The following is a 13,381-nucleotide window of genomic DNA, read 5'->3' on the forward strand; positions in this document are numbered from 1 at the left end:
TTTTAGATGTGATTTTTCTTTCAGGCCTTCTTTAACTATGGTTTTATTGGATTACAAATTATGAATTTGTTCGAAATATCCCTCAGTATATGTAGATCCTCCGTTTTGTACTTGTTGCCTATGTGTACAAAAATAAGATATACAAATCTCCACTGCTGTAACGGTCGTCGTTGCATGAAGTAGGATCGGACCAAAGCGCAGCGTGGTAAGTGTTCATGATATTTATTAAATCAACAAACACTCGAACAAAATAAACAAAGTGAGAAACGAAACCGAAACAGTCCTGTCAGGTGCAGAACACTACATTTAACATTTACATTTAAGTCATTTAGCAGACGCTCTTATCCAGAGCGACTTACAAGTTGGTGCATTCACCTTATGATGTCCAGTGGAACAACCACTTTACAATAGTGCATCTAACTCTAAGGGGGGGGGGGGGGTTAGAAGGATTACTTTATCCTATCCTAGGTATTCCTTAAAGAGGTGGGGTTTCAGGTGTCTCCGGAAGGTGGTGATTGATTCCGCTGACCTGGCGTCGTGGGGGAGTTTGTTCCACCATTGGGGTGCCAGAGCAGCGAACAGTTTTGACTGGGCTGAGCGGGAGCTGTACTTCCTCAGAGGTAGGGAGGCGAGCAGGCCAGAGGTGGATGAACGCAGTGCCCTTGTTTGGGTGTAGGGCCTGATCAGAGCCTGAAGGTACGGAGGTGCCGTTCCCCTCACAGCTCCGTAGGCAAGCACCATGGTCTTGTAGCGGATGCGAGCTTCAACTGGAAGCCAGTGGAGAGAGCGGAGGAGCGGGGTGACGTGAGAGAACTTGGGAAGGTTGAACACCAGACGGGCTGCGGCGTTCTGGATGAGTTGTAGGGGTTTAATCGCACAGGCAGGGAGCCCAGCCAACAGCGAGTTGCAGTAATCCAGACGGGAGATGACAAGTGCCTGGATTAGGACCTGCGCCGCTTCCTGTGTGAGGCAGGGTCGTACTCTGCGAATGTTGTAGAGCATGAACCTACAGGAACGGGTCACCGCCTTGATGTTGGTTGAGAACGACAGGGTGTTGTCCAGGATCACGCCAAGGTTCTTAGCGCTCTGGGAGGAGGACACAATGGAGTTGTCAAGCGTGATGGCAAGATCATGGAACGGGCAGTCCTTCCCCGGGAGGAAGAGCAGCTCCGTCTTGCCGAGGTTCAGCTTGAGGTGGTGATCCGTCATCCACACTGATATGTCTGCCAGACATGCAGAGATGCGATTCGCCACCTGGTTATCAGAAGGGGGAAAGGAGAAGATTAATTGTGTGTCGTCTGCATAGCAATGATAGGAGAAACCATGTGAGGATATGACAGAGCCAAGTGACTTGGTGTATAGCGAGAATAGGAGAGGGCCTAGAACAGAGCCCTGGGGGACACCAGTGGTGAGAGCACGTGGTGCGGAGACAGATTCTCGCCACGCCACCTGGTAGGAGCGACCTGTCAGGTAGGACGCAATCCAAGCGTGGGCCGCGCCGGAGATGCCCAACTCGGAGAGGGTGGAGAGGAGGATCTGATGGTTCACAGTATCAAAGGCAGCCGATAGGTCTAGAAGGATGAGAGCAGAGGAGAGAGAGTTAGTTTTAGCAGTGCGGAGCGTCTCCGTGACACAGAGAAGAGCAGTCTCAGTTGAATGACTAGTCTTGAAACCTGACTGATTTGGATCAAGAAGGTCATTCTGAGAGAGATAGCAGGAGAGCTGGCCAAGGACGGCACGTTCAAGAGTTTTGGAGAGAAAAGAAAGAAGGGATACTGGTCTGTAGTTGTTGACATCAGAGGGATCGAGTGTAGGTTTTTTCAGAAGGGGTGCAACTCTCGCTCTCTTGAAGGCGGAAGGGACGTAGCCAGCGGTCAAGGATGAGTTGATGAGCGAGGTGAGGTAGGGGAGAAGGTCTCCGGAAATGGTCTGGAGAAGAGAGGAGGGGATAGGGTCAAGCGGGCAGGTTGTTGGGCGGCCGGCCGTCACAAGACGCGAGATTTCATCTGGAGAGAGAGGGGAGAAAGAGGTCAAAGCACAGGGTAGGGCAGTGTGAGCAGAACCAGCGGTGTCGTTTGACTTAGCAAACGAGGATCGGATGTCGTCGACCTTCTTTTCAAAATGGTTGACGAAGTCATCTGCAGAGAGGGAGGAGGGGGGGGAGGGGGAGGAGGATTCAGGAGGGAGGAGAAGGTGGCAAAGAGCTTCCTAGGGTTAGAGGCAGATGCTTGGAATTTAGAGTGGTAGAAAGTGGCTTTAGCAGCAGAGACAGAAGAGGAGAATGTAGAGAGGAGGGAGTGAAAGGATGCCAGGTCCGCAGGGAGGCGAGTTTTCCTCCATTTCCGCTCGGCTGCCCGGAGCCCTGTTCTGTGAGCTCGCAATGAGTCGTCGAGCCACGGAGCAGGAGGGGAGGACCGAGCCGGCCTGGAGGATAGGGGACATAGAGAGTCAAAGGATGCAGAAAGGGAGGAGAGGAGGGTTGAGGAGGCAGAATCAGGAGATAGGTTGGAGAAGGTTTGAGCAGAGGGAAGAGATGATAGGATGGAAGAGGAGAGAGTAGCGGGGGAGAGAGAGCGAAGGTTGGGACGGCGCAATACCATCCGAGTAGGGGCAGTGTGGGAAGTGTTAGATGAGAGCGAGAGGGAAAAGGATACAAGGATACACTAAACAGAAAACAACTACCCACAAAACACAGGTGGGGAAATGCTACCTAAGTATGGTTCCCAATCAGAGACAATGATAGACAGCTGTCCCTGATTGAGAACCATACCCGGCCAAAACAAAGAAATACAACACATAGAAAAATGAACATAGAATGCCCACCCAAATCACACCCTGACCAAACCAAAATAGAGACATAAAAAGCTCTCTAAGGTCAGGGCATAACTGCATGAGGAGCCAAGTTTTTCCAACGGTTTAAGAGAGAGTTCAGAGGGGTTATTTCCTTGTTAATGTGTACAGTAATCAATTATAAAAATATATATATATAAAAATCTTGCCAAGGATGTAGGACATGAGGAAGTGAAGACCTTTTTGATTTAACAAAACAATTTAAGTTATTAGAGCAATCAAAATGTCTGAATTGACTTTATCCATTACACCCAGACATGACAGAGTTGATTTTCTTCTATACTTGACTGGCCAAGGTTAAGCATTCAACCTCAGGGATAGTTACAGTTTTTTCCAACTGCTTACACACAAAATCTTTTCATGTCACACGATTTTTGAAACCTCTCACTCAAAGTGCAAAACTACACACCAAATATCCAAAACCATAAGCTATTTCTCAGCCTTAGACTCAGTTGTCAATTGCATAAAACACTTTTTTCAAAACACTACACACAATTCTCTACCTGAAACACAAAAATCTAACAGGAAGTGACTTGCTTTCCTTTTCCAAACACAACCAATCAAAATGCTACACACCAAATATCCAAAACCATAAGCTATTTCTCAGCCTTAGACTCAGTTGTCAATTGCATAAAACACTTTTTTCAAAACACTACACACAATTCTCTACCTGAAACACAAAAATCTAACAGGAAGTGACTTGCTTTCCTTTTCCAAACACAACCAATCAAAATGCTACACTTATTCACCAGGTCACACACACACTCCTCACATGTGCAAACACTAATAGCTTAACTGATCACTAACCAATCACTGCTTTACTGTAGTATAGGCCTATAAATAGGTCAAAGGTCAGATTACCTGTTTTGAACAATGGATGCCAATAATGGACAGAGAGCAAGAGGAGTAGGAGGGAGAGGTAGAGGAAGAAGAGGACAAGGGCAAAGAAGAGAAGGAAGGAGAGCCATCTCTAATGAGAGGGCAACACTTGTTGATCATGTGATCAACCACGGTTTGACCATGAGAGAGGCTGGACTGAGAGTCCAGCCCAACTTGAGTCGATTTACAGTGGCGTCCATAATTCAAACCTTTAGAAATGAGAACAGGTATGCAACTATCTAATGACTATTTTTGCATTACAGTAATGTACTGTAAAATACGTATGACTGCATAGTATTGCATAAACATTTGTAACTCTAAGCCATCCATTTACTGCACTGCATTGAATGAATGAGGTTGGTTATCATGCTGTACTACCTTTTTTTGTACATTGTTTACAGTTCCTATGCTGAACACATACTGTGTTTGAATTCTGTACAGAGTGGAAAGGCAAAGACATCATGGAGGACGAGGACGCTTGTTTACAGATGTACAAGAGACTGCAATTATAAATATGGTTTTGGCCAACAATGCAATTAGGATTCGAGAGATAAGAGAGCATATCTTGAATAATGACACCATATTTAACAACATCAATGCTGTAAGCCTGTCGACCATACAACGCATCCTCCAACGGCACCGAGTGACGATGAAACAACTTTACAAGGTGCCATTTGAGAGAAACTCTGACAGAGTCAAGAATATGCGACATGACTTTGTAGAGGTATGTATGCAACACTACTTCCAGTACTTCAGACATACCATATTTACTCATCTGTATATCCTTTTGTCTGTTACAGCGAGTATTGGAGCTGGATGCCCATGTAATTCGCCATTAATTTATTTATGTGGATGAGGTTGGCTTCAACCTCACCAAAACCAGGCGCCGCGGAAGAAATGTAATAGGACAGAAGGCAATTACCAATGTCCCTGGACAGCGTGGGGGTAATATAACTATGTGTGCTGCCATCACTCAAAACGGGGTCCTCCATCACAATGCCACACTGGGTCCGTACAACACTGGCCATATGCTCACTTTTCTGGATGCAATTTACACAATGCTTGTCCCTGATCCAGATCAGGAGCCTGCTAGATTTGTGGTTTTATGGGACAATGTTAGTTTTCACCGGGCTGTTCTGGTCCAAAACTGGTTTGCCACCCATCCACAATTTGTAGTTTGTACCTACCCCCATATTCACCTTTTCTAAATCCCATAGAGGAATTCTTCTCAGCCTGGCGCTGGAAAGTGTATGATCGCCAACCCTATGCCCGCATGCCGCTTCTCCAGGCAATGGAGGACGCATGTGGGGACATAGAGGTTGCCTCTGTCCAAGGTTGGATACGCCATGCTAGGAGATACTTCCCTCGATGTTTGGCAAGAGAAAACGTATCTTGTGATGTGGACTAAGTATTGTGGCCAGACCCAGGCCGGTGAAGAGATGAAGCGTAGCTTGCTTAGCACTGGTGACTGCCCCCCCCCCCCCCACCAATTCCTGGACTGCCCCCCCGGGAACCCACACACACAATTGTGTTCTTTACTGTATTCTAAAGAATATACTTTTGGTTTACATATGTTTATGGTTTTGTTCTATGCTACTGTATACAACAGTAATGTTTGGCCTAATAAATATTTTCTGTTTCTACATTGCATTAGTGTTTACAGGGTACTCGTTAAACCTCTCAGCAGATTACTTTCACTGTAGAACATTGTATTGAAATGTAGATATAAGCCTATGAAAGACCAAAGAGCTTTAGATTTAGAACAACAGTGTTTACATGGTATATCCAAAAATGTACTATTATGAAAGCAGTATTTGCCATTTGATGCAAATGCTTCATTCTGACATGTGTTTATGGCATTTTGAATGCAGTGTTACATTTTGAAGGAGATGTGAGGCATTTTTCATTTTGTGTGTAGAGTTTTGAAAAAAGGAGACCGTTTTGAAAACGTGTGTAAGCAGTTTAATATAGTTAGTTATAGTCATTCCTTTTTTTTAATAAATAGATTTTATGTAGTTTATTTCACATTTATTCATCCAAGTTAGACTCTTTAGGTATATTCTTTTTAAAGGTTTTTGTGATTTTCAACTGAGTTACAAATACAGGGACGCACTTTACAAACTTACTAGGGTATCACAGATCATTAGTATGGAACCCAAAATATCCCTGTTGTTCACTCAGAAGAATTTGAGAGGGCAATATGACCCCTTGGCCGATGTGCCAGGTTTAGCTGATACTATTACAGTAAATCACAGCCATCCATTCAACTTGAACTTTGATATGACACACTATTACACTGACTATCATAACAAGCAAGCAAACCCAACCCTAACTCATACTCAACTGTTTTCAATGCAATAGACTGACAAATTAATAACATTTAATTGGATATGTTGGTTGCATGGTTACCTGATATTTCTGTTTATTCTTTGACAAATGATAATCAATAAACCTACAGAAGCACTGATAGAACAAACATCTGAGACAGCTCTTACTATTTGACCACTTTCTATGTGTGTGTGTGTGGAGAGAGAGAGATGTTACACTAGGTTGGGCAAAGATAATTATTTACTCCACAGCTGTTTTGGGGAAGAGGGGGGTAGGGGTTGAAGCTTGGTCTGGAAGTGGGTGGGGGGTGGGGGGGGGGCTGAGGTGGTATCATGAAATTCGCGTTTACTTGTACATTGCTAGAAAAGCGTATTTACGAGCCGTCAGATAAGAGGGCTTCAGTGATGAGGAAATGGCCAAAGTTTAAGTTTGTTGAAAAGTTCAGATCAAAAAGTTCAAGTCTCTAAGATCAAAAGTTCAAGTCTCTAAAGTTTGGTAAGCTATAATTTTATCTTGATCCTTATATGTCTTGATCTCTCCCCTTGTTCAGTAGCTCAGAAAGCATCTCTGCATGGAGCATTTTCTGAATCCTGAATATATAGGATGTTACACACAGACATTGCTTCAAGCCATTCCTTTATACCCTTTATGATCCATCTCCTTCACCTTCTCCCCTCTCCTCCCTCTCCTCATTCTTCTGAAATACTGTAACAATCTCAACCACCGCCAAATAGAAGTAGACATTGTGTAAAACTTTTTCTTTCTCTCCCTCCCACTCCCTTTGCTTTCTGTTAACCCCCTACCACCTCTCCCCTACCCCACTGCTCCTCTCTATGGTCTCTCTCTCTCTTCATCTCTCATGTTGGAAAACAGCTGGGGTTACAGAACAAAACCAGCTATGTCATTTCTCTAAGTTCAACTGACGGACATTCAACATTCAAAATAAACCTGTAGTGCATGTTGGCAACATTCTACTCTGCTCTGTCTTTTTTCTACCTTTCTCAAAAGTGTTCAGTTCCTTTTAATGATTCAGGACAGATTCATTGTAAAAACATTTCTGTGGCACTATCATCTGCCCGCCCGCCCGCCCAACCACCCCCACACCCACCCGTCTCCCTCGTGTCAATATCTCCCTCCATTGTGTAATATTTGTTCATCTACAAGGTTCTGTTCTGTTTCAAGCCAGGTCTGTAACTATTTTAGCACTTTCTATGCTATACATGTACAGTATCTATCTGTTAAATATTCTACAATTCAATTATTTGTGCATTTGTAACAGGTTAGGTTCTCTTATCAACACAACGGACATCCTTATCTTTACATATGCCACCAAAAGTAGTCAAAGTCCATTTGAACATGACGACCATATTATGTCATAGGTTCTGTGGTGCTCTATGCAATTCTAGTGCTGTTTTTGTTGGTGATGAACTATTAGGTGAATATTGCAGTTCTCTTCAAACAAATACAGTATAATACATTATTTATGACATTTGTTAGTTTTGATTTATAGATTCAGACCTAGTACTTAATCTCAGCCTTACTCTTTTCAAAACACAAAAAAGTTAGGCTATCTTGGTTTGATGAGGCATATAGAAACTGGCTATACATTATAATCGGCTTATCAGTATGGCCTATGATGATTGTCACACGTAGAAAAGATGAGCTCAGTGGGTTTTTTCAAATGGTTCATTTGTTGCTAGATTGTTTTTGTGTGATGCATACCATAGCATATTTATGAACTTTCACCAAGTTCTAGACCCCTGTGATTGGCTCTGGCCCTTTACAAAAGTATTTTCAATGTTGGCTGCTCTGAGGTTTGCTTTGCCACTGTTCTTATACTGTTCCCACATAGTTTAAAGTGTAAATAAAACCACACGGGTTCAATTATTTTAATCAAAGCTGATCTTGCTGTTTATGGCACTCTTCTGTTTCTCTGTCATGGTGTTATCAGTGTTGTCATGGTGTTGTTGTTGTTATTGTGTTATTGTGTTATTAGTGTTGTGTTGTTAAGCCTATAGATCTTATCAGGTCTGTATCCTTCAACAGATGATGTCGGTGAACATGGTGTCTGACATCAGTCCAGCAGGGGGAGGAAGAGAGCCACATTCTGCCACAGTGGGAGGTAGTAAACCCCTGCACCGCTTCATAAGAGGGGAGCCGAAGAGTATTGGGGTGAGACTGGAAAACAGAGAACTGATGTATTCATTGTTAACAAATACTCCAAGATATCATTGCAGACAAAAATGTAAACTTTGAATTTGAGGATTTACCGTTAATTTAGTGGTAGCACTTTACATTACAGTACAAAATAAAGTGGTAATAACATGGTAATAGCACGGTAACAGGCTACAGTTACTCATAATGAAAACATTATATGCCCAGATACCCCGTCATTTATGTGTAAATATATAATTTCTCTGTCTGGTTGGTTAGATTGTAATGCTGTTCATGGGCTCATCACTCTTCATCTTGGCGATTCCCATGAGAATGGATCCACTGGAGTCCTCTGCGGAGAATTTCACCTCTTTTTGGCTAGGAATCCTGGTATGCATTTCTTGCGTGTGTCTATATAAATCTATCATATTGACAATCCAAATGTCATACCATAACATCTAACTTACAGTAACACATAACTTGGAGTCTTAAGCCCGCATTTTCAAATCTTCCAATCAATGATATCTTTCTCCCATGACAGTTTGTGTTTTTGAATTTATAAACCCGCTCCCTCCACTGTTTTGCAGTTTATCATCTGTGGGCTGTTATACGTGCTCACAGAGAAGAATACTTCAAAACAATTGGTGAGTAACATGAATTGGAATTCAGCATGTACCGATCCTGTACAGGTGTTGTTACACGTGGTCTGCCACTGCGAGAACGATCAGCTGTCCGTCCTGTCTCCCTGTAGCGCTCTCTTAGGCGTCTCACAGTACGGACATTGCAATTTATTGCCCTGGCCACATCTGCAGTCCTCATGCCTCCTTGCAGCATGCCTAAGGCACATTCACGCAGATGAGCAGGGACCCTGGGCATCTTTCTTATATCTTTCTAATCCCAAACCATCTGTTGATTGTGGAGGCCAGGTCATCTGATGCAGCACTCCATCACTCTCCTTCTTGGTCAAATAGCCCTTACACAGTCTGGAGGTGTTTTGGGTCATTGGCCTGCTGAAAAACAAATGATAGTCCCAGATAGGATATCGTATCGTTGCAGAATGCTGTGGTAGCAATGCTGGTTAAGTGTGCCTTGATTTCTAAATAAATCACTGACAGTGTCACCAGCAAAGCACCCCCACACTATCACACCTCCTCCTCCATGCTCCATGCAATGGTCTATTTGCATATAGGCCTACTGCAGCTCTGATCGATTATGCCACGCAGGTCTGTGTAGAGTATGGCTTGTCAATGCAATAGAATCCTACTCCGATGCGTGCCTTGAAAGAGACTTTGTCACAAAGTGCTTGCTGTTTTTTCACCATTTTCTTTGTTCTCACCCTCCAGGTGACAGCAAGCCTGGCCCTTAGCATCATCTCTATATTGGGGGTCACAGTGGCTTTCTTTGAATTCCTTAAAGGCATCCTGAATTTGCAGTATTACCATTACAGCTATTATCATTCCTACTATGATGACATCACAAACTCTACCAGAGATGATGTCCCCTGGCGTAAACATCATACGGTAAATGTTGTTGTTGTTGTTGTTGCTGTTGTTGTTGTGAAACTGGATCACTGCTATGTGGAAAAATTATTATTGGCACTCTTCTCTTGGGTATTTGGTTTGTGACAATCTCTTTAAAATCCCATCCAGTAAATGGAATAAAGAAAGGATAAACATCTTATAACACAGCTTTAAACTGTAAACTTTCTCATTCTTTCTAAATAAAGAAACCCTTCATTTTGCTTTCTCCTGACAGGGCCAGTTGCGCAGCCTTGAGGCTGTATTCATGTATCAGAGCTTAGTGGGAATGGTGTTCCTAATAATGATGACAGCATTTGCCAGGGCTGCCTTGCGGTCCAGTAAGACACAGGTAAAGTACTGTGGCAGTGATATACTTTATAACCTCATATTTATCCTAGCCTGGGGCTTGTAGACTGTGGTAAGTATGCCAGTGCAATTAATCAAATACATTTAGATTTTTAAGTGCCCTAAAGAATCTGACATAATCTTATCTGTAAATTATGTTATTACAGTGTATGTTTCAGTGAAGGCTGGTGAGGGGAGTACGACTCATAATAATGGCTGGAACAGAGCAATTGGAATGGCATCAAACACAGAAACCATGTGTTTGATACCATTCCACTCAACCGCTCCAGCCATTACCCCAAGCCTGTCCTCCCCAATTAAGGTTCCACCAACCTCCTGTGGTATGTTTGTACTGTATAGAGTGTACATAATGTTTTTTTTGTTTTTGTCTTGCAAGGTGAATATCTAAGATAAACTCGGCCCTTTTTCTTCTTTACAGGCAATTGTTGTAATGAACAATCTACCATCAGCAGACTGAATTAAGAAAAAGCAAGCATTTTATGACTGTCTCTGCCATGAAGGATGGATAGAAAACTTGGATTTATTGATATAAAATAAATGTATTCAATGTGTAGAACATTTCATTAAATCCACATATAGAAATTGTCTTTGTATACACTTTTCATTTCTACTTTGAAATAAATGTAATAAAATAAAATAAAACATCCATGTAATACAATAGACAATTAACATGATCATTGTATGCCACTCACAGCATTATCATTTCATAGAACACTGTCGGCTTGTTTACTCATTATTGAAAAATCACTTTTTGCTCAAGTATGAGTAAAGCACTCAGTTAAGTGCATACAAATGTCCACTAGACATTTGTTTTGCTCATCTTGATGGTCCAAAATATCATTACCTTTCTTTTATGCCAGAAACAAGAGCCAGAGAACTCTCTTTCACTGCTTTTATGTTTCTACAAAGGAGGTCACGTCACTCTACACACAATTTATAATGCCTCATTGCCTACTTTAGATATGCGATTTACAAAGATGGTCACTTGTACAGTATAAGACCACTTGAATTAGAGTTGAAGAGAAATCCATCTTAATGATTCATGGTTCATTTTCAGACAATCTATTAATATATCATACAAATCTGAGTCATCTTCACTTCATCAAACGACATTGCACAATAGACTAATGCCAAAAAGTGCTTTCCCAAATTGTTTTAGTGAGAGAGAACATCTGAAAGCATTTCCTTTTCATCAAATGGCTGGTAGCACAGACTATATTACCAAAAGTGTTTTATTCTTATACGATTGAAATAATTAACAGAAGGATTATTTACCTGCAACAGAGCAGTCTGACTTAGATGATGTGTCCAGTTGGCTCCTTAATAAAGTCTGCTTTAGTTCCTCCATTTGCAAATAAGTAGCAGCTGCAGCAGAGAGAAGAGATTCATCCTGATCTGGTGGGGGTAGTGCCCCAATGTAGATCAATACCAACAGAGACCCCATAATTTCAGTGGGAGGGAATGGAAACTGCAAGTCTAACAGTGCACCTTTACTATAGAAAAGAGAAGCCAGGACGGGACTATAAACTGCCAGGACATTTTGTGGGCCAGATAGAGTTTCCCCGGTTTCAGATTTTGTGGAATCATACAGTCACAAATTTTTAGCTCTATTCTCTGAAAAAATTGTTTCCTCAGCAGGACCACAGCATGTGCCCCACAGCTTTCATCTAGGTTACAGAGTGTTTTAATTACTTGTTTTAATCTAACTCTTTAGAGTGTGGAGTCTTTTGTTCAATATATGTGAAGAGATCTGTAGGCTAGCTAGACAATTGCAAATATTATGACAATTTAAAACATTTTCAATGATTCTAGAGGGCTTCTGTGCAACAATAAACACTTTTTCAAACCTGTAGAACTGATTTTGAGTTTCATGCACACAACAGGTCGATTTGGTTTTGCATTTATAAAATACAATTAACATCCCAACACGAAACAAGACAGAATAGTGACATTTTATAGGCCTGTCAATACCTAGATTGTAGACCTATTATTATAGCCTACATCACCAGCATTTGCATTAATTCACTCCAGTGGCAATTGTAGCATGTAGATATTGGTGGGGCAAAAAAATAATAATTTGGGATGCATGCCAGCAAAGCCACTACACAACACAACACTAAACAATACATGAATTGCACTATAAAGGTGACAAAGGGTGCCCACAAACTGTTAGGGCCTACATAAAGCTGTCCCAACAGCAGAGTCCCAACACCTTACCACAGCTACACCTGGCTATCAGCAGAGCCTTGTCTGGCAGCCGAAACAGTTTAATCAGCCTCATTTACTGCCTTTTACAAAACTATAGCTGATATGGCTGACTTGCTTAAACAAATGTGGTTTCTAATGACAATTGAGATGTACAAACTATGGCATAAGGGGACGACAAGCAGATAAGAGGCAATCCGTGATTTCAATTAAGACATTAATGAGCAAGCTAGGACAGACATAGTTAATATAATTATTTGTTCAGCACTTTGAAATGTACAGCAACAGAATTCAGAACATGGGCCGTTCTTACAGTGTTCTCCCTGTACACCAAGTCAGAGCCGTAGGATAAATAAAGGGGGCATATAAGCAGACAATGAAAGCTCTTACAATATTAGATGATTACATTTCTCAAAAACAGGTTATAGGCTACATGTGCACCACCAAGTCAGAACAGTAGGCGAAATTAAGAAGAGAAAATAAACAACATTATTAGGGTGAGGCACATGGGCCACTAACAGCTTGCTACACAACATACAACATATTTCTTTGTAGCTACATTATACATATCTCCCTCGCATATTACATCATTTATGCAGCAGCATACAATACATTTTTGGACTCAACTTGTTGTGCTGTGCTCACTTGAACAGAAAGGTGGGGCGACGGTCCTTTGTGGACAAATTTTGTCATCAAAGTCTGGCATTCTTTGGATTTATGGTTCTTTCAAGACAACTGGGAACTCAAGAAAAAAAAGTTGAATCATGATGACGTCAGTGATCTTCAGGTCGTAGCTCTAGAAAGAGGCCCAAGTTCCAAATTTACAATTTCGAGTTGGATGAACATTCAAAAAGTATTTTCCCAGTCGTAGCTCGTTTTTCCCAAGTTCCCAGTTGTCTTGAACTCACTAAAGTCAGATTTTGCAGTTCCCGAGTTAACAGTTGTTTTGAGCACGGCACAAATCATGTTTCATTGACAGCATGGCCAATGTTGTATGTTTATCATTTTAAACTAGGAAAAGAGACCATTAATCTTAGACTTGAGACCACACAGCCACTCTACTGAATAGCAGGCTAATG

The 13,381-nt window shown here is 41.9% G+C and overlaps 1 protein-coding gene across 3 annotated transcripts; it reads left to right on the forward strand.

The window, feature by feature from the left end:
• The first annotated feature begins 6,355 nt into the window (after positions 1-6,355).
• LOC139571141 (membrane-spanning 4-domains subfamily A member 15-like) lies at positions 6,356-10,755 on the forward strand. Of its 3 annotated transcripts, none has more exons than XM_071393739.1 (7): positions 6,356-6,552; positions 8,104-8,229; positions 8,491-8,601; positions 8,799-8,855; positions 9,555-9,731; positions 9,967-10,080; positions 10,516-10,755. In XM_071393739.1, the coding sequence occupies exons 2-7, from the start codon at positions 8,104-8,106 to the stop codon at positions 10,552-10,554; spliced, it is 624 nt and encodes a 207-aa protein (XP_071249840.1). In that variant the 5' UTR covers positions 6,356-6,552; the 3' UTR covers positions 10,555-10,755. The 3 variants fall into 3 exon arrangements, with proteins under 3 accessions (XP_071249840.1, XP_071249838.1, XP_071249839.1); XM_071393737.1 differs by lacking the exon at positions 6,356-6,552 and adding an exon at positions 7,126-7,243; XM_071393738.1 differs by lacking the exon at positions 6,356-6,552 and adding an exon at positions 7,410-7,492.
• Positions 10,756-13,381: the final 2,626 nt, after the last annotated feature.

This window comes from Salvelinus alpinus, chromosome 3, assembly GCF_045679555.1.
Source record: "Salvelinus alpinus chromosome 3, SLU_Salpinus.1, whole genome shotgun sequence".
In the NCBI taxonomy this organism is placed as follows: Eukaryota; Metazoa; Chordata; class Actinopteri; order Salmoniformes; family Salmonidae; genus Salvelinus; species Salvelinus alpinus.